Source organism: Hippopotamus amphibius, chromosome 9, assembly GCF_030028045.1.
Source record: "Hippopotamus amphibius kiboko isolate mHipAmp2 chromosome 9, mHipAmp2.hap2, whole genome shotgun sequence".
In the NCBI taxonomy this organism is placed as follows: Eukaryota; Metazoa; Chordata; class Mammalia; order Artiodactyla; family Hippopotamidae; genus Hippopotamus; species Hippopotamus amphibius.
The window spans coordinates 130,794,187-130,812,279 of NC_080194.1; the positions used below are offsets into that span (position 1 = coordinate 130,794,187).

Consider the following 18,093-nt stretch of genomic DNA (forward strand, 5'->3'; position numbering starts at 1 on the left):
GGGTCTCTGAAGGCAAGTGCAAGTGCCTGCAGAACTGGTGGCCAACCACATAATAGCTCTCACTGTTCTTCGTTGTCAATAGCTACTTTTTTTAGCATAGACACCAGAGCCACACACTCAGATGGCTTAGTTAAGTTATGACCTCTCATTGAATTCTTTATGAATAGCCCAACTGTTGCATCCAGGTTTTCTGACTAGTCGGTCAGGATGTTGGCCTTTCATCCTGCACGTCATCGCAGAAGCAGCAGTCGCAGAGGGGTGGGGAGGGAACTCCAACACTGAGCCACTAAAATATGGACTAACTTTTCAGACAGACCTTCAAACGGACTGCTACTGTTTTGTCTCAAAGCTACCAAGTTTGTGCAATAAGTGGAAGGGATGTCAGCCCTGTTCAATAAAAGCTGAATGACATTCAAGTTGATTTTCTAGACCACTGAGAAAATCTTTATTTACAATAAATTTCAATAAAATTTGCATAAATATATTCCCAATGTACAGTTTTCACCTCTGATTTCTTCATGTCATTTTCAAAGTTAGTCTGTCCTGTTCTTGGTGCTCCTTTCGGAGGCCAGCGTGGAGCTGATGTTGGAAGGCGGAGGGGTGCTGGCTGGCAGTCGGGGAGTGCCCGAGGGCTCGGGGTGCTCCGAGTGTGCCTCTTTGGGGGCAGCGCGGTCTTCGGCCCCATCCCTGCCCTCCAGTTTCCGCTCCATGGTGGCCACCAGGATCTTGAGCCACGTGTTCTCGGTGAGGAGGTTCTCCGAGGCGTCGGCCAGCTCCTGGAGCTTGCGGGCCAAGTCCTCGAGCTCCCGGGTCTTCTGCTCGTACAGGGCCTGCAGCTGCTCGCTGTGCAGCCGGAGCAGGCTGTGCTGCCTCTCCAGCGTGTGCTGCTGCCGCAGCAGCCGGTGCTCATCCCTGCGTGCGCTCGAGAGCTGGGCCTCCACCTGCCCCTGTGCCTGCTGCAGGGCGCTGATCTCCGCCCTCAGCTTCTGGATCTCTCTCTCCAGGTGGGAGATGTGCCCCTGCTGCAGGGCAGCCTCGCTCTGAAGACACTCTTTGGTAGGAGGGTTAGCCAAGTTCTGGGGGGTGGAAGCAGGGTCTGAGTGATGCAAAATGAACCTCAGAAGATTTGGAAGGGTGATGGGAAGGTCTTCGGGGTATTTCACACTTAGGTCCTTTCTGGAGAGAAAGGGAAAGGAGTCAAAGATGAGAGAGTCACGCCAACATTCTTAGTCCAAAACCAGACTGTCGCTGATGGTCAAGTGCTTATTTCCTATCAAAAGGAAGTCAGCATGGAAAATGTCATCCGGCAAAAAATTTTCTACAAAGCTGAGGATGTCCCATATGCTGCTTCTGTAATTAAGGTGGTTTATCTCAAAGGTGTGTCTGTTCCTGAGGACAAAAAGCTCAGTTTCTGTTCACAACCTTCCAAGAAAGATAAGAGCTCCCAGGCCCAGGCCTAAAGCCAGTGATGCAGGGCAGAGAGGCCTCCATGTGCTCTCAGATGCCCAGTGATGTGTCAGGAAGGGTGTCCTGGGGGAAGACTGACACCCATGTCATCTTGTGGCCATCGACAGTGCTTGGTGAGATGGGAAAACCCTCCAACACTCAGCCTGGTTCTTCAACAAGCATTTATTACACATTATCTGAGGCAAGAGTTCTCAACTGGGGTAACTGTACCCTCCCTCCCCCAGGGGACACAGGGCAACATCTGGAGACACATTTTATTGTCACGATGGGGGAGGTGTTACTGGAGCCCCACCCTTGACAAACAGACCAAGGGGCTCTGAGGAATTAAGGCTGCCAGGCCCTGAGAGCAGAGGATAAGGAAGGAGGGTGACACATGAAGGGGATTTTCCCCAAAGCTTTGCTGCAAGTCCCGATGTAGAAAATTCCTTTTCAGAACTTGTCATTCAATTCTCTGATGACCAAAATTTCTACCACAGATACATTTACCTGTGTATATATAACTCCTGGCTGCAATAAATCCAAACCACTAGCTTTAGCATAAGTGGGACAGACAGCACCCAGTAATAAAGAAGGGAGGTGAAGGGCACGCCTCCAGGGCCTTACAGGGCTCCTCTGTGGCCTGCACTGCCTTGTCTGTAAAGAGGGGAATACGAGTCCCATCTATCTCACAGGACTGCTGTAAGGACTGCATGAGTCACCTGAAGGCTCAGGGAATGTTAGCGTGAAAAAAAAAAAAACCACACTGTTCCTTTAAGAAACTAACCAGAAACCCCTCAATAAAAGCTCGCGCACCCTCTCCATACACAAAGCCAGTGGCCAAATACCTCAGAAAAGAAAAAACGTGTTCTATCAAAGGGTAGCACTTTCCCTATGAAATAAAAATCACCAGGGGGACTTCCCTGGTGGCAAAGTGGTTAAGAACTTGCCTGCCAATGTAGGGGACATGGGTTCAATCCCTGGTCTGGGAAGCTCCCACGTACCGTGGAGCAACTAAGCCCGTGAGCCACAACTCCTGACCCTGCGTGCCACAATTACTGAAGCCTGAGCACACAGAGCCCGTGCTCCACAACGAAGAGTAGCCCCTGCTTGGTGAAACTAGAGAAAAGCCTGTGCGCAGCAATGAAGACCCAACACAGCCAACAACAACAAAAAATTAAAAATTAAAAAAAAAAATTTAAAAATCACAGGTAGGGCTTCCCTGGTGGTGCAGTGGTTAAGAATCTGCCTCCCAGTGCAGGGACATGGGTTCAATCTCTGCTCCGGGAAGATGCCACATGCCACAGAGCAACTAAGCCCCGTGTGCCGCAACTACTGAAGCCTGCATGCCTAGAGCCCATGCTCCGCAACAAGAGAAGCCACCACAGTGAGAAGCCAGTACACCGCAACAGAGTAGCCCCCACTATCCGCAACTAGAGAAAGCCTGCGTGCAGCAACAAAGACCCAACACAGCCAATAAATAAATAAATAAATATTTATTTATTTTTTAAAGTGTTTAAAAAAATAAAATAAAAAATAAAAATAAATAAAAATCACAGTAAATTAAAATCAGATATGCCCCATTTTATAAGCTTATGGAAACGTTCAGGTAAATGGAATAATTTTTAAACTTTGGGGGTAAATATATAAACACGTCTTTCTTTAAAGCATAGTTTTCTTAACATGTAAGCTTTCTTCAAGTGGGGCCTCCCAGCCATTCAATCAACAACTAAGAACATCCTGGCCCCTGTGAAGTGCAGGTGAGGATGGACAAGCAGAAGCTGGATCCACCCCTAAGTTCTGCAGCACGACCTGGTCTTCTAGGCTAGAGCAAATATGAATCATCCCTGGCAAAGAGCTTAGCGTGTGTATCTGGAGACAACATGGGTGAAGCATGCTATTTTAGAGTCTCTGGAGCCATCGCCATGGACCTACCTGATGGGTGTGCTGAAACGCTTTCACACTTCTTAGAAGTAGCAAGGACACAGAGCATCAACAAACTGCTTGCAAAATGGTAATCATTCTGAAAGTGTGGTGGTAAAAGGCCCCACTGTTTGTCTGACTCTCCTCTAAGCTCACTGGGAGCGTGCTTACGCATCTCTAGCATGAAAAGGCCAAATACAAAATGACCAATGGGGTAGAAGGTATCTGCTCCAAAGAGGGGCTATAATACTGAGGGAGGGTGGGCTGCTCCCCTACAATGTGAGGTCCTTCCCCAGGGGACACATTAGAATAAACCCTCCACCCACTTCTGATCTCCTGGCCCAGTGCCGGACCAGAGCATCTGCCTTTTGGGACGTCACACAGTGGTGGAAGAAGAGTGGTCCTAAGGTGCCCCGGCACAGGAAGGCAGCCCTGCCGGGAGCAGGCGGTGGCCCAGGCTGCACACTGGGGCAGAGGACAAGCTCTTTCTTACGGTTTCTTTCATGATTGTGAAGCACAATATGCTCACTGAGGACAATTTGCAAAGGATGTAAAAAGCATATGAGAGGCACCCCCAGACCACTGACAACCCTCGCTCCTCCAAAATCGTTGTCAACCTCTTGCCACCTTCCCTTCTGCACACACTTTAACCCAGTGCATGCGTAAGTTTACGTGTCACCCAAGCACATATACACTTTTACATTCTTCTCACTAAAAATGACATAAGCACGGGCACTATGAGAAAGGTCTTACTGCAAGTCACCAATCTTTTCGTTTCCTCTTTTGCGAGCTGTCAGCTCATATCCTTTACCCAGTTCCCTTCCGAGTGAACTGAACACTCACTTTGGACCAGCTAATGAGGAGCTTACGTCACGTGTGATTAGCTTTTATTTTTAGGAAATAAGAAAAGTTCCATTCCAAAGCAGTAAGGCTTTGGTTTTACCAAGCTCTCTCCATTAAAACAGACCTGGACAATCTTCTCCCGTTCAGTATTCACGTTGCTGGGAAACAGGAAGGGGCTGCAGCGACCTTGCTGCAGGGTGCAGAGAATGAGCTCATCTCTATGCTGACTCCAGCAGGCAACCTCAGGATGAAAGGCACTCGACCCAAACACGGAACGATCCTAGCTGCTGAGAACCTCTCCACGTGAGGGCACGCACTGGGTGTTAGGACTTCCATGCTTCTTCAAACTATGCTTGAAATTTGAAAACTATGCTGTATTAAACTTCACCTCTGTCCCACACACGATGGAATTATTTGTGTTACTGTCCACGGTTCCTGGACTGTGTGGCACTTGAGACACTTCTTAGAAAGAAAAAGGCTCGTCACAATACAGTCAGCGGGAGAACTGGGTGAGTCACACTCTGTTTTTAGTGTGTGATTTGACAAGACCCTACTACCATAGGAAGTATTCCAGCAAAAATTCTTTGAGATAAAGAGGAAAAAGCAAGGAAACGATTCAGCGCACACGAAGGAAGCACTCTCCTAGAGAAACATGAAGAGCATGGCAGCGGCTGCAATACATCATAAACGTGAGCGCCGGAGAATAAAACATATGTGAGTTTGGGAACGTCACGAAAATCACCCTGCAAGTGCTTTTCCTGGCAAAGATGTTGTCAAAACCACGTGACTGGGTCCCTGAGGACCCATCCTTTTAAAAACAAAAGGGAATCTGTACAAAGAGAACATCTGGTTCATCAGGCTTTAAAAGGGCAAGAGTTAATTTCCCTTCTACCAAAACAATCTGGATCCACATTCACTAACTGCCAGGTCATGTCCCCTTGCTAACGGCCCATCCCTGCTTGCTGGGCTTTCAGAGAAGCTGCCCTGATCACTCACCTTGGAGCGCCACTGAGACAAATGTGAAGAGATCAAGGTGACAGCCCCGTGATGACATTCACAGAAGTATGCACACCTGGGCAGAAGGCTCCTTGAGCCTCAGGATGGGGGTGCAGTGGGTAGGAGAGCTGCCGTTTCCTCCTTGTACCAGGGGTCCGGGGTGGCTGTCCACAGGGCTCAATGAGAAATGGCTCACGTGAAAGCGGGCAGGCCAGGCCTGACTCCCTGTGAGGCCCAACAATGAGCTGCTGCTTTGCCCCACGTGAACCTGGGGCTCTCTGCTGTCCATCTCAGCACCTGCTGTGTGCTCATAAGGCCAAGAAGGTGAACAAGTTCCACTGGCCACATTCATGCTCATGTAAAACACACTCCAGGAGGGGCAAACTTACAAAAACCACCACACCTGACATCGTGACACTAAAGCCCTTTTACCCTTGGTCCCTAGTGGTACATTTTTTGAATACATTTTAACCTAAATACTTTAGTAATAAATAATGATGTACATTTCACTTCTGTGAAGTACCTTAAACCCATTTCGTTTTCAGCAAAAGAATCCCATCTGCCCAAATATTAAAAATTCAGCATTACCTGTTACAGGGAAAAAATAAGACAGTAGGAAGACGGTCAACCATAAACTCCCAAGGAAGATCATTCTGAGATACGTCAATCCTGGCAAAGGGAAAGAAGAGAAAAAGCAAAAGATCAGCCCAAGGAACTCCAGTGTGAAAGGATCTTCTCAAGTAACCTAAGAATCCAGAACACCATCTGTGCCCACACAGACTGGCGCCCAGCGGTAAGCGCGCCAGGGGGTGTAAGGCAGGCAGGCACAGCTCACGCAGGAAGCAGTGAGCCTTCTAGGACACGCAACTGCCCGCCTAACGCACTGAGGGAAACGTCATGTCGTAAAAGTGGAATCCCCCCCAAAAAGAGCCTCACTGACACCTCAGGAGTAGTCCATGCACCTAACAGGATCTGGGCAGGTACTTTAACCCTTGAATCAGCTCTGGAAAAAAAGATATCATTGAGCAAAATACATCGAGCCTCTGAAAACGTAAAACTAGAAAAAAAAGATTACAGTCTATACTTTGTAAGTCTAGACAGAGGCAAAAAAGCTGTATTTTCTTAGCAGATTTTAGATTAATTTTCTAATACAGGAAATGCCGTTTGTGCTAAATTACCCAACCTGTGCTTAATTACTACTGAACTAGGTGGGGGCCCCTCCTGCCGCCTGCCCTGAGCTGGGCCTGCAGGAAGGCCTCCCCCACCCGCCGCCAGGGACTGTTCAGTTGAAGCAAAAAGAACATCCTAGAAGGAGGAAGCAGCCCATGGAGGGCCACTTGGCCAGGTGTCAATATTCACAAATAGTGCATACAAAAGATGGAAATGTTTCGAATCATTAACCTGACCGGAGTTTTCAGAAAGTATAATTGGGAGTGGGGTGGGGAGGGGGGAAATCAGTGCCATGCATGTGTCCAAAAGGATGAAATTCACTTAAAAAAAAATTGACATAACCAAATAACAATGGTTTTAAATCGCTTCATTAACAGAACAGCACTCTTGCCTCTCCCTGTGAAAGCCTACCGAGAACATCAGAGTTTCTATTTTTTAAACAAATGGTGTTGAACAGTTTATTCTATAATCAAATGTTTTTTTCCTCTGATTTTCATTTAAAAGAAAAACCAAACTGTAAAATTAAAGGAAACATATTTGTAAACATCCACTCAGAATCCCAGTGGGCTAATCGGGACCTTCTTCCTGGGATTCTCACTCAGGCTTTGGTATATATGCCTCCATACTGTTAAGAGCAGCCATCATATTTCAAACTCTATTCTTTTTAATTAATTATATGAAAGCATTGTTCTAATGAAGGGGTAAAAATCCCATCAAATGCCCAACCATAATTTACTTAACCGTTTTTCTACTGTTGGATATAAACAATGCTGCAATGACTACCGCATGCTTCTCTGGAAGTCCTATTTCCTTAATTCCCCAAAGTGAAATTAACTGGATCAAAAATGTATAACCATTTTTGTGATTTCTTACAAATGTCGCTAAAATGCTTTCCAAAAAGTTTATGCTAATTTACTTATTCTATTAGCTATATCTGACTGTGCCAATTTAATTTTATCAATATAAGATTCTACCACTTAAGAGCATTGGTTAATTTAATAAGTGTAAGTGATACTTTGTTATTGTTTTAATTTACATTTATTAGATTATAATTTCCCCACTTGTTTATTTACTCTCTGCTTTTACATGAAAAGCCTGTTCATGAGCTTTCTTCACACTGCAGTCTTTCTCAGCTGTATCTGCCTCCATCCCTCAGTTTTTTTATTGTGGTAAAATATACGTAACATAAAATTTACCATCTTAACCGTTTCTAAGTGTACAGTGCAGTGATATTAAGCACACTCCTAATGCTGTGCAACCATCACCACCATCCGTCTCCAGAGCTCTTTCATCTTGCAAAACTGAAACTGACCCCATTAAACAACTACTCCCCGTTCTCCCCTCCCTCCCTCCCCTCCCACCCCTTGGCAACCACCATTCTGCTTTCTGTCTCTATGAATCTAACTACTCTACGTGCCACATACAAGGGAGACCATACAGTGTTTGTCCTTCTGGGTCCACTTCACTTAGCATTAACATCCCCAAGGCTCACTCATGTTGCAGCGTGTGTCAGAATTTCCTTCCTAATTTTTAAGGCTGAATAATATTCCATTATATATACAAACCACATTTTGCTCTCAGCAGTTTTCTTAAACCATTTTAATTTCCCAGGGTCTGAAGCATGAACATCTGACTCTGAATCCTGGTCTCTCATTTACAGGTTGCATACCTCTGGGAAAGCTGCCTAATCTTTCTGAGCCTCAGTTTCCTCCTCAGTAAAAAGACAGTGGTAATCACACCTGCTCCACTGAATGGTATAAGGATTAAGTCAGGTAATATGGATGTATAAAAATCTTGCAGCATAGTAACGCCTCAAATGTGGCTCTAAGTTACAGCATACACAGAGGTAAGACATATATGCTCGAAAATACAGCTGTTGTCCTTTTGTAAGTCTGTTTATTTTTGTTGCACATTTTTCTAGTGAAATCTGTTCATCTTTCATTATTTTTTCAACTGCTTTGTTTTGGCAAGTTTCCACCTCTTGAAGGAACTAGCAAATTCCATATTCTAGCTTCTGTGATTTTTTCTACAATTTGATCTTTTATATTTAATTCTATCTATCTGAAGGGTTTTTTGGGAGGAGGGGGAGGAAGAAGCTATAGCTTAAATCTAAATAATTTCCCCCTCAAACTGCCAACAACACCATCCAAAAACTCTCTGAGTCTTGTTTTTACAAAACAATGATTTAAAATTTTTTTGTTTACTAAAGAGCCCACACAGAGCACCACAGAATCACAAAACTAGAACATGTGGATATCAGCCAATCTTTCCTCTTACTTTTAGGAATGAGGAGGGAAACGAGACCCGGTGGAGAGATTTGTGCCAGGTCCCAGGGCTGGGTGGCAGCACAGCAGAGACTGGCCCCCTGTTGCTGGGCCAAGGCCCCAGTGCCATGTATTCCAGAAAGCTGGCCACTTGGGGGGCTGTCCGAGCAACGAGGTCAGCACCAATCCCACAGAACTGCACTCACCCTCTTACGAACTCAAACAGGACTAAACTCATGCCACGTCATGGAAGGAACACTCAGCATTCATCAGGGAAACTTCAGCTCTAATGAGGTTTTGCTCACAGCTTTAAGCTGACAATTTACCAAGTATTACCCAAGGTCAACAGAAGATGTGCGGGCCCTCGCAGGCCATATGGCTAAGCAGTAAGGAAGAGTGAAGAGAGGCATGCGCCCTAACGTGCCGCAGCACGGGCTTCCTTACCTCGCCACAGTGAATGCATCCGCGGGCAGGAGCCGAGCCAGCTGGATAAAGACGTGGTTGAGGGCTGGACAGAAGCCGCACCACTGTGCGTAATAAAGCAGCAGCACATCCTGTGGGGAGAGGAAGCCGCGGCTGTTACTGGGCTCCTCGGGTCCTCGCTGTGCTTAGAACCCGGCAGGCATTCGATAAATGTTGCTCGTGCACAAATTACAGTGAAAATTTAATCTTTAGGTTATCTTCAATTACGTGCTTTCTTAAGGATGTACTGCAATCCCAAAGCCACCATGAAATTCACGCATGTTCTGGAGTAAGACTGTGATGTGGTGGATCTTTTGTACGTCAGGACCGACTGCTCGCCTCGTGACTGCATTGGAAATTACTTTAATAGGGACAGATGGCTTGATTTTCACCTCGCTCATGAGTCCATACCTGCTTTTGAAGGACCACTTCCCAAAAGGTATCGGTTGTCACTTCAGTGATTAAACGTTGAGAAGGGAACTGGGCGGAGTCACTTCCGATAAGATGCCTTTTCAAGGGACTGTAGAGAACGCTGAAGTTTTGAATGAACGACTCTAAAAATGAAGAGAAAATGAGATCAGCTCTTCTCTCAGTACAAGGGAAGTAGCTGGCCTACTTTAAACTCGACATTTAAAAACTCGGGCTGGCTTCACAGGCCCACATTTTTAACACTTCACCTACAGGCAAAATCCTGAACAAAGCCACCCGGGGGGGGACAGTGGGTAGCTTTGGCAGCAGTAACTCAGCAGACAGCACTTTAGGTAACAAAGCACCATGAGGCATTCCAGGTTCTACTATACATGTACTAGGAATTCGATGCTCTTTTTTAAAAATAACACTGGTCCACAAATAGACACCTACGACTGTGTAAGTACATGCCACCATCGAGATTTCAACCTACAATACCAAGACCTTTAAGCATAGCTACTGACGCAGTAACTGCATAAGCTGCTGTAATGTGGAAGGTGTTTAAATACTCGTTAATTTGAGCACGAGGAGCTATGGCTTTTGTTTCTTTATTGAAGTTCTTCAAGTTTCTTTCTTAAAAGGTTAAGAAAAACTCAATTATATTTAGTAGAAAAACACATAAATAAAGCCCATAAGTAATCCAAAACCCTAACTTGAACCAAGAGTTTTACCCTCCCCACCACCGACACTGTCTTCAGATTCCTTCCTATCATCTGAAGCAGCACTAATCTGAGTTTCACTTCTTTTTTTTTTTCTTCTAACTCTCTCCATTTTGAGGTCCTAGTGAACAATAACATGACCCTCGGAGGAAGGGGAGGAAAGTCGTATGAATACTAAAGAGAATCCATCATCAACATCTGAATAACACTTGGTTGGCTACATTTTTGAAATATGAAACCAAGAATTATTTACTAATTTGAATGAAGCCTGAATTCTGAAACTGACCCAGAGACAGATGACTAAGAGTCAACTCTGCAAAACAACGATACACAGTGAATGTTTTTGTACGAGAACTCTGACAAATTTTGTCACCAACCACAGGACAAAGAACAGAGCTACATGTTTCAGAGGAGACATAGAAAATGAAAAGAAATCAGAAGAAAGCTTCTTTCAGATTACTGTTAAATTCAGGGTGCCCACATGAGCTCACCGAATGCTTGAGTATTACAACAGAATGCAGGAAAATCCAATAAACACTTACTTTAAAATCACAGGCGTGTTTCAATTTAAGAAAACTCAGTATACCTAAATGTAACTTTAGAAAACATGAATTAGGAGCAATTTGTAGCATGAAAAGAGAACACACTTCATAAAGTGACTGGTCACAGGGTTCCTCTAAGTACTCAGGAGGCTTTGTGTTTATAATATATAATTTGATGTAAGGGAAAAAAAATCGCCATTTACATAAGCCTTTTCAAACGTGTCTAATGTAAGAAACAAGCTTCACCTGGACTTAAAAGACAGAAGTGAAAATGACTATTATTTAGGGGCTCTGAGTTTACTCTTGCTTTCATAGGCTCCAAAACTTGAAAATAAAAGGTTTCCCTCCCCACCAAATTCCTTCTGTCTCCGTCTGGCAAACGCTAACTTTCCCTCATGTTTCCAACGAGGTTGAACTAACATGGCTTTTGAATTCTCACTTCCTTGTGTGCACATCAAGGATGCCAGTGAAGCCCTGGGAACAGGACAGTGTGGGTTATTTCACTGCTGCTGCCAAGCCTAAGGGCAAGTTCTCGGGTGCTTTCCCAAAATGGAGCCTTACCCACCCCCCCCATATTGAGTTTTGCTGGTTTGCAACCTGACACTTGTTTATTCCACTTGACATCTGTTTGTTACAATCGAGGCAGCCAAGGTCATAGCAGCACTTCTCAACTTGTTATAAAAGAGCAGCAGAACAAATTAGGTCTGGTAGCCCTGATATTTAGAGAGTTAAACCTGTGAGACAAAAAGGGGGTGGGGGTGGGGGGCAGGCGGTTCTATCATTTCACTGCTTTCTGTTTAAATACCTTTAGAATGAAGCTGCTGTCATCAGCCCCTGTGGAGTTAGCACCAGATCCCTCTCCACCACCCTGTCCATCACAGAGGCCAGGTTCCCACAGACCACAGCTCCCGCTACCTTAGAGAGGCGCTGCCGATCTGGAATGCTGGACTCTTAGTCCTCAAGGGCTAAGTGACCAACGGATCCAAAATTTGGAGTTAGAAAGTTTCTGTTCCATTTAATAGACAAAATTCGATTCTTTCAAAATTATGACCAGCTGCAGAGCTAAGAGCCAATTGTAATGAGATCCCTAAATAACAGTTACCTATGTTAAGTCAGGTAAAGCATTAGACTTGGGGAAGGAAACTGCCCACGGTACCTAGGGTGAACTTCATAAGAGCTTGTTTTGGATCCAAGATATAGTGAGACTCTTCTTTCACATCAACAATTGCAGCAAATTCTTTCACCAGAGCAGTGCTCGGAGCACCCAGCCTCTCCGCATATAACCAAAATAAATTGGAATCCAAAAGGTAGATGTTTAGGGTCTTGTTGGTTCTGCAGCTCAGGCCTGTGAAGCGTGTGCTATTCAGGTCCAGTTCAGGAAAGAGATACCCGTTCTCCTCAATGTGAGGAATGGAGCTTGGGCTATCAACCTCACATTTCTTCTCAAGGGAAGAAAATGCAATGGTTGGGGTTTCAAAGACATCTTGCTCGGAATCAATGAAGCCCATCATGCCCCTGTTTATGGTCCTGCAACATGCAGTGTAGTAGCTGAAAGGGCTATAGAAACTTAGAAAATTGCTGCATTCTCTGCTGTCTGATGCCACATGATAAAAGGTCTGCTCCTTGAGGTAGAAAGAATCCAGAGCTGCTGCCATCTCAAAAAAGCTGCACTGGGGCATGCTGACCGAGCTCGGCCTCAGGCCGCCGGCGGTCTGGTTGACACACAGTTCACACACGTTGTGGGTCCTGGAGATGGAGTGCCACTGGGGCAGCACCACGGTGTTGCAGCAGGGGGATGGCAGCGGGGCCGGAGGCTCAGGTGCCAGAGACTTGAACACCGGGGCATCCGCTCGCTGCAGGTGCTGAAGGAGCCGCTCCACCACCTGGTCCCTGTGACAGTTGTTGTACTCCAAGGCCACTGCGGTGATCTGAAACACAGGGTGGAGCTCATGAGAGGTGTGGTGGGGACTGATGGACAGACCCAGTGCTCTGAGGCCTGGAAAGCATCTTGTCTGATTCACGAAAACATCAAACAGGAAGCTGTCACACCAAAAGCTATTAATAAAGAGGCTTGGGTTATTCTTCAGATCATGTCACTCTGTTAACAAACCCTGAACTGCCTGTTCAGAGACGGAAGGGTCTTAGAGGGAGACGTCTTAGCCCACCACGTGACAGGGTGAGGCAGCTCAGCCACGACACACACCGAAGAGCCAGGAACAGAACTGAAATCTCAGCTCCCGGCAGAGTGTGTTTTCCTTTACATCCTTAAAACTCCTCCAGACAATGTCCTCTTTCTTCATCTTAAATATGGTCTAAAAACTTCCCAAGCACCTAATGAGTGGATCAAATATTTCACAGCATTTGTTTCCGAGTAAACTCATGTTTCACAGGAGGTTAAGAATTCAACGTCTTCCAAACCATACTCATCCATTTTGCCTTCCTCCTGTACCACCCTTCCTGGAAAATGGCATCATCAAAGTGGAGAATCAGCTGACTCGCAATTTCTCCTCCACGTCACCCAAGGCTCCAATCCAGCCAGTTCTGACTTCATCAGCACCACGAAGCAGCTCCCCCTCTGCATCCTCACCGCCACTGCCTCAACTCAGGCCCCCACTCCTCACAGACTGCCCTCTTTCTCTCCCCCGCCTCACCGAGCCTCCACACTGCCACCACTTTTTTTTTTTTTCTTTTTTTGCCACCACTTATTTTTAAAAATACAACCCTAAGCATGAACTCCTCGGCCAGATGACACTCGATGGCTGCCTGTTATCTGGAGGACAAAACCTAACACACCCTGACCTGCATCTGCCTTTCTGGTGTCACCCCACCACCTTGAGACAAGGCCAAGCCCTTTCACAACACCTTGCCTTTAGAGGCCTGGTCGGGGCCTCCTCCATCTGACAAACCTCAACACTCTCCCCAAGACCCTAAACGAGGATGGCTGCTCTGGGAAAGCTAACCCACCCCCACCTTGGGAAGAGTCAGGTTCTGCATCTTCAGGGGCCCAGAAGTCCTTCCCAGAGGCTCACAAGCGTCTGTCAAGACGCCCCTCTTCTCCACAGGCTTATGCATCCTTGTGGGGATACGTGTTGGATGTACCCTGCTATCCCCGGAGCCTAGCCCAGAGCAGAAACATAACAAATGCTCCATAAACACCTGGTGAACAAAGGCATCTCAGGGTAACATACATGCTCCCGCTTCTTGGTGAGATGAACCGTTTTACCCTCAGACCACTGTTAGCCATTCAGATCCCCATTTCTTTCCAAGACTCTTCCATTTCCAAACTGAGTACCTTTCACCACCCAACACCCAGCCCAGTTTAATGAAAAAGACGAGCAAGGCATTATAATCCAAAGGCATTCATACCTCCTAAAATAGAACTGTGTGCTAACTTAAATCCTGCCAAGGTTACTTAAAAGGTGTTAAGTCACTCAGGATTTTGTTTCATTAAAACGTGTGTGTCTGTGTGTGTGTGTAAAAACCATTTAATAAGTGCTTTTCCAATTTAAAAGAAAACCCACATTTCATAACATATGATACTTACAGAGTTAATTTAAGACATATGCATTTGTACAGAAAACCAGATTAACTAGTTCTTGGGCATAAAAAGGGATGCTTTAGATGATACACCAGTGTTTTGGTTTCTCCCCACATACAAAAACATCTCAGCCCTTTTTAAAGGACAAGGCTCTGACAGCACATTTTGCTGAAAAGGTCAAGCCCATATAATTTATAAAGAGCCCAGCTGCCCTCTTGCCCCATCCTGGTACTACTTTATATTCAAAGAGGTAATAGATTACCAATCCCAGTCCCCCCCAAAACCCACAAAACTTCAAGTACAGTCAGCCCTCCATATCCTCGGGTTCTGTATCTGCAATTCAAACAACCATGGATAAAAAATGTTCAGGGGGAAAAATTCCAGAAAACAAAGCCTGAATTTGCTGCACACAGGCAACTATTTACATACCACTTATACTGCATCAGGTATTGTAAGAAATCTTGGAGACGATTTAAAATACATGGGAGGATGTGCATAGGTTATATGCAAATATTAGGCTGTTTTATGTACGCACCTTGAGCATGTTGGATTTTGGTATCTGCAGGGGGCCTGGAACCAACGCCACTGTGGATACCAGGGGATGACTATTTACCGTGGGCTTTTATGAAAAGTCAAAGCAGGAGTACATTGAGGGCAGCAAAACTCCTTATGAGGTCTTCCTTCCTCATCGCTTTCATTCTTAACATCTCTCACAAACAAAGCAGTCGTGTAAAGGATATTCTTAACTGAAGAAAATATTTTGTACAGCAATGCTCTTGAAGAGTGAGGAGTTCTTAATTTTCTCCTATAAACGGAACCAGTTTCTACTTTTTCTTTAACAGGAAGTTTTGAAAAGGCACTCCAGTTATATCCCTTATGTGAATCACTTGATGTCATATTTAATTTCATGTGAACTAATAAGGAAAATGTGGCAAATAACTTTAAATGTTTGCACTATAAATGCTTCCTTCCATTTTCTTTAATTGGAGAAATCTGTAAGTCTGGACAAGATAACCGTGCCTTTGTCCACCAGACTCATGCAGTGGACACCTCAGAGTAGCATGGTGAAAGCTAAGAACCCATGTAGACTCTTGGCTGGCAGCGCAAAGATTTTTCACAAGCATGCTGAGATGGCTTATGACCTCTCCAGGACTTTCTAGAGACGCCAGGGGCAGGCGCCTGATGCTGTGCGCAGTGTAGGCCGTGCTCTCCGGGGCGGGCGGGGTTGGCACGTATGGAACAGCAGCTGCCCAGTCCTGGCCTGGGCCTCACAGTGCAGCCCCCACGTGGCTGTCCCTTATTGACTGACCCCACCCCCAGCGGCCCCAACCTCTACTACCCCCAACTCTACCACGCTCACTCTATGACAACCCCTCTCTTCTTGACAAGGCAAGCCTCTTCAATTGCCTGCCCAAACTTAGGCCTAAAAGCATAATGGAAAAACAAGGCTTAAGGCTCAAATTCTTGTGGTCAAGGAGCCTTTGAGTTTACAACTCACCCCATGTAAGTGAGGTGTTCATTCCTCCCACCCTGCCCAACCCTGAAGATGACTTCACTGTGTTACTCTTTCCCTGGTCACATGTCCCACTTTCCATCCCCACCACTCCATCCAAATTCAGCATCTTACTGCTTCTCACTTTTCTGGAACACGGCTACTGACATCGCTCCATTGTCAACGAGACTTTGATGGCGATGATTAATCCTTAAGTCCTCAAAGAAGCACCCAAGGACCTCTCCTCCAAAGGTTTCTTCTGGGTCTTCTCCAATCAGTCCTTTACGGAGACCATACACCCTGTCCTATTTGCTAATATCTAAACCTGCCACCCCTCCCCACCCCTGTGCCTTTGCTCAGGCTATTCCTTCCCTTAAGTTCCTCTCAACCCATCACGATCCTGGCCACCCCTGAAGGCCTGTCTCAAACACTCACCCCTCCTACAGCACCCCCACCTCCCTCCAAGCCCAGCCCCTAGCTTCCTGGGACAGCGCCCACTCTCCTCCAGTTCCTCCTGGGGCTGACCCTCCTCTGCCTGGATTTATAAGCTGTCCCCTGCTGGACAGGCCCCCGAGACCATGAGACCAAGGCTGTGCCTTCTCTGTCTTTCTCCCCCATGGCTCCCTGGTACAGTGCTCGATAAACATCTGCTAAGCGGACCTGAATGAACAGGGAAACATCCTGCACTTGGCTGAGTAATTCACAACACTGCTAAGACACTGCCTGGTTTCAGCTGCTGGCCGAGGTTAAGGGGGTCTCTTCACCTTGCAGGGACACGAGGAGCCTGAAGGAAAGGAGTCGCTGGCAAACCCCTGATGGAAAAAGAAGGACCAGGGCTTCCCTGTTGGCGCAGTGGTTAAGAATCCACCTGCCAATGCAGGGGACACAGCTTTGAGCTCTGGTCCGGGAAGATCCCACATGCCATGGAGCAGTTAAACCTGTGTGCCGCAACTACTGAGCCTGCGCTCTAGAGCCTGTGAGCCACAACTACTGAGCCCACATGCCGCAACTACTGAAGCCCACATGCCTAGAGCGCGTGCTCCACAACAAGAGAAGCCACCACTAAGGAGCCCATGCACCGCAATGAAGAGTAGCCCCCACTCTCCCCAACTACAGAAAGCCCACACACAGCAATGAAGACCCAGTGCAGCCAGTAAGTAAATATATTATTAAGAAAAAAGAAGGCCCAGATGCAGGACTAGGGGAGATGGGGAAGACACTCACCCAGAAACAGAGAGTTGGAAAGTAAGTGTCTCCCACCAGGTACCTAAACTCAAGAGGAATTGGGCTCCAGTCACAAAATACCACCCAACCCAGAACCCCAACATGACTAAGCCAGACAAGATAGGACTCTCCAGGAGAAAACTTTAAAAGTTAAAGTAAAAATCCACAACCACATGTAACACCTTGGTTGAAAACCCCACTTTTCCTACAAAGAGCTTTAAGGGCTATTAATACTAGAGTGTCTTAGTAAAGGAAGAGTGTCTTAGTTCATAAAATAACTGTGTAGTGAAGATTTTCTAAAGAAATCAAGTCTTATTACTTCAAGTTCTCCCTAATCAGAGAGTAAACAAAGCTTTTTCATTTCCTCCTCTTTCCTCCTCTAAGCCATCGTAGCAGCACTCACTCAGAAGGCCCCCGGCAGGAATAAGGACTTCAACAAAGAGACTCCAGAGCAGCAAAGTGAGGGGTCTGACCTGGCAAGAATCCTGCCTCCTGGCTCCCCCAGGTGGGCAGGCCATCAGACTCACGCAGGGGCTCGGGAGAGACAGTGTCTGGGTAGCCTGGCCAGTGCTTCACTGGCTGTTTGAAATTGGTTTTGGCCAATTAAGGGATCCTTGAGGGGAGGAAAAAATAAAACCACTAGTAAATCCAATTCAGCAATCCCAGGCGCTCTCTGCTGATTGTTACTGCTCTAAGTACCTCCAAATGACCCATGTGTAAAATACACCCACACCCAGAGACAGCGAACGCACCAGATGAAGCGGAAAAGGCAGGAGGGAGGGGCTAACTCTTGATGGCGGTTGTCTTGAAAACAGCTCTGTGAGACACAAGGTTTAGAAAAACACGGGATCCCAAGGTCACCACTGTGGCTGCTGGCTGTTGGGCTAAGGATGGCCAGGGTCAACAGGCTGGCCAAGGACTTCCTAGGTGGCGCAGTGGTAAGGAATCCGCCTGCCAATGCAGGGGACATGGGTTCGAGCCCTGCCCTGGGAGGATTCCACATGCCACGGAACAACTAAGCCAGTGAGCCACAACTATTGAGCCTGTGCTCTAGAGCCCGTGAGCCACA

General features: G+C 46.4%; 1 protein-coding gene across 1 annotated transcript in view; it reads right to left on the reverse strand.

Annotated features, from left to right (window-relative positions):
- Window positions 1–421: 421 nt before the first annotated feature.
- Window positions 422–18,093, reverse strand: part of TXNDC11 (thioredoxin domain containing 11) — a 63,044-nt gene continuing 45,372 nt past the window's right edge. Inside the window, 5 exon segments of the mRNA XM_057748742.1 lie at window positions 422–1,176; window positions 5,794–5,874; window positions 9,084–9,193; window positions 9,513–9,655; window positions 11,927–12,698. Coding sequence (XP_057604725.1) covers window positions 534–1,176; window positions 5,794–5,874; window positions 9,084–9,193; window positions 9,513–9,655; window positions 11,927–12,698 — 1,749 coding nt within the window. The 3' untranslated portion in view covers window positions 422–533.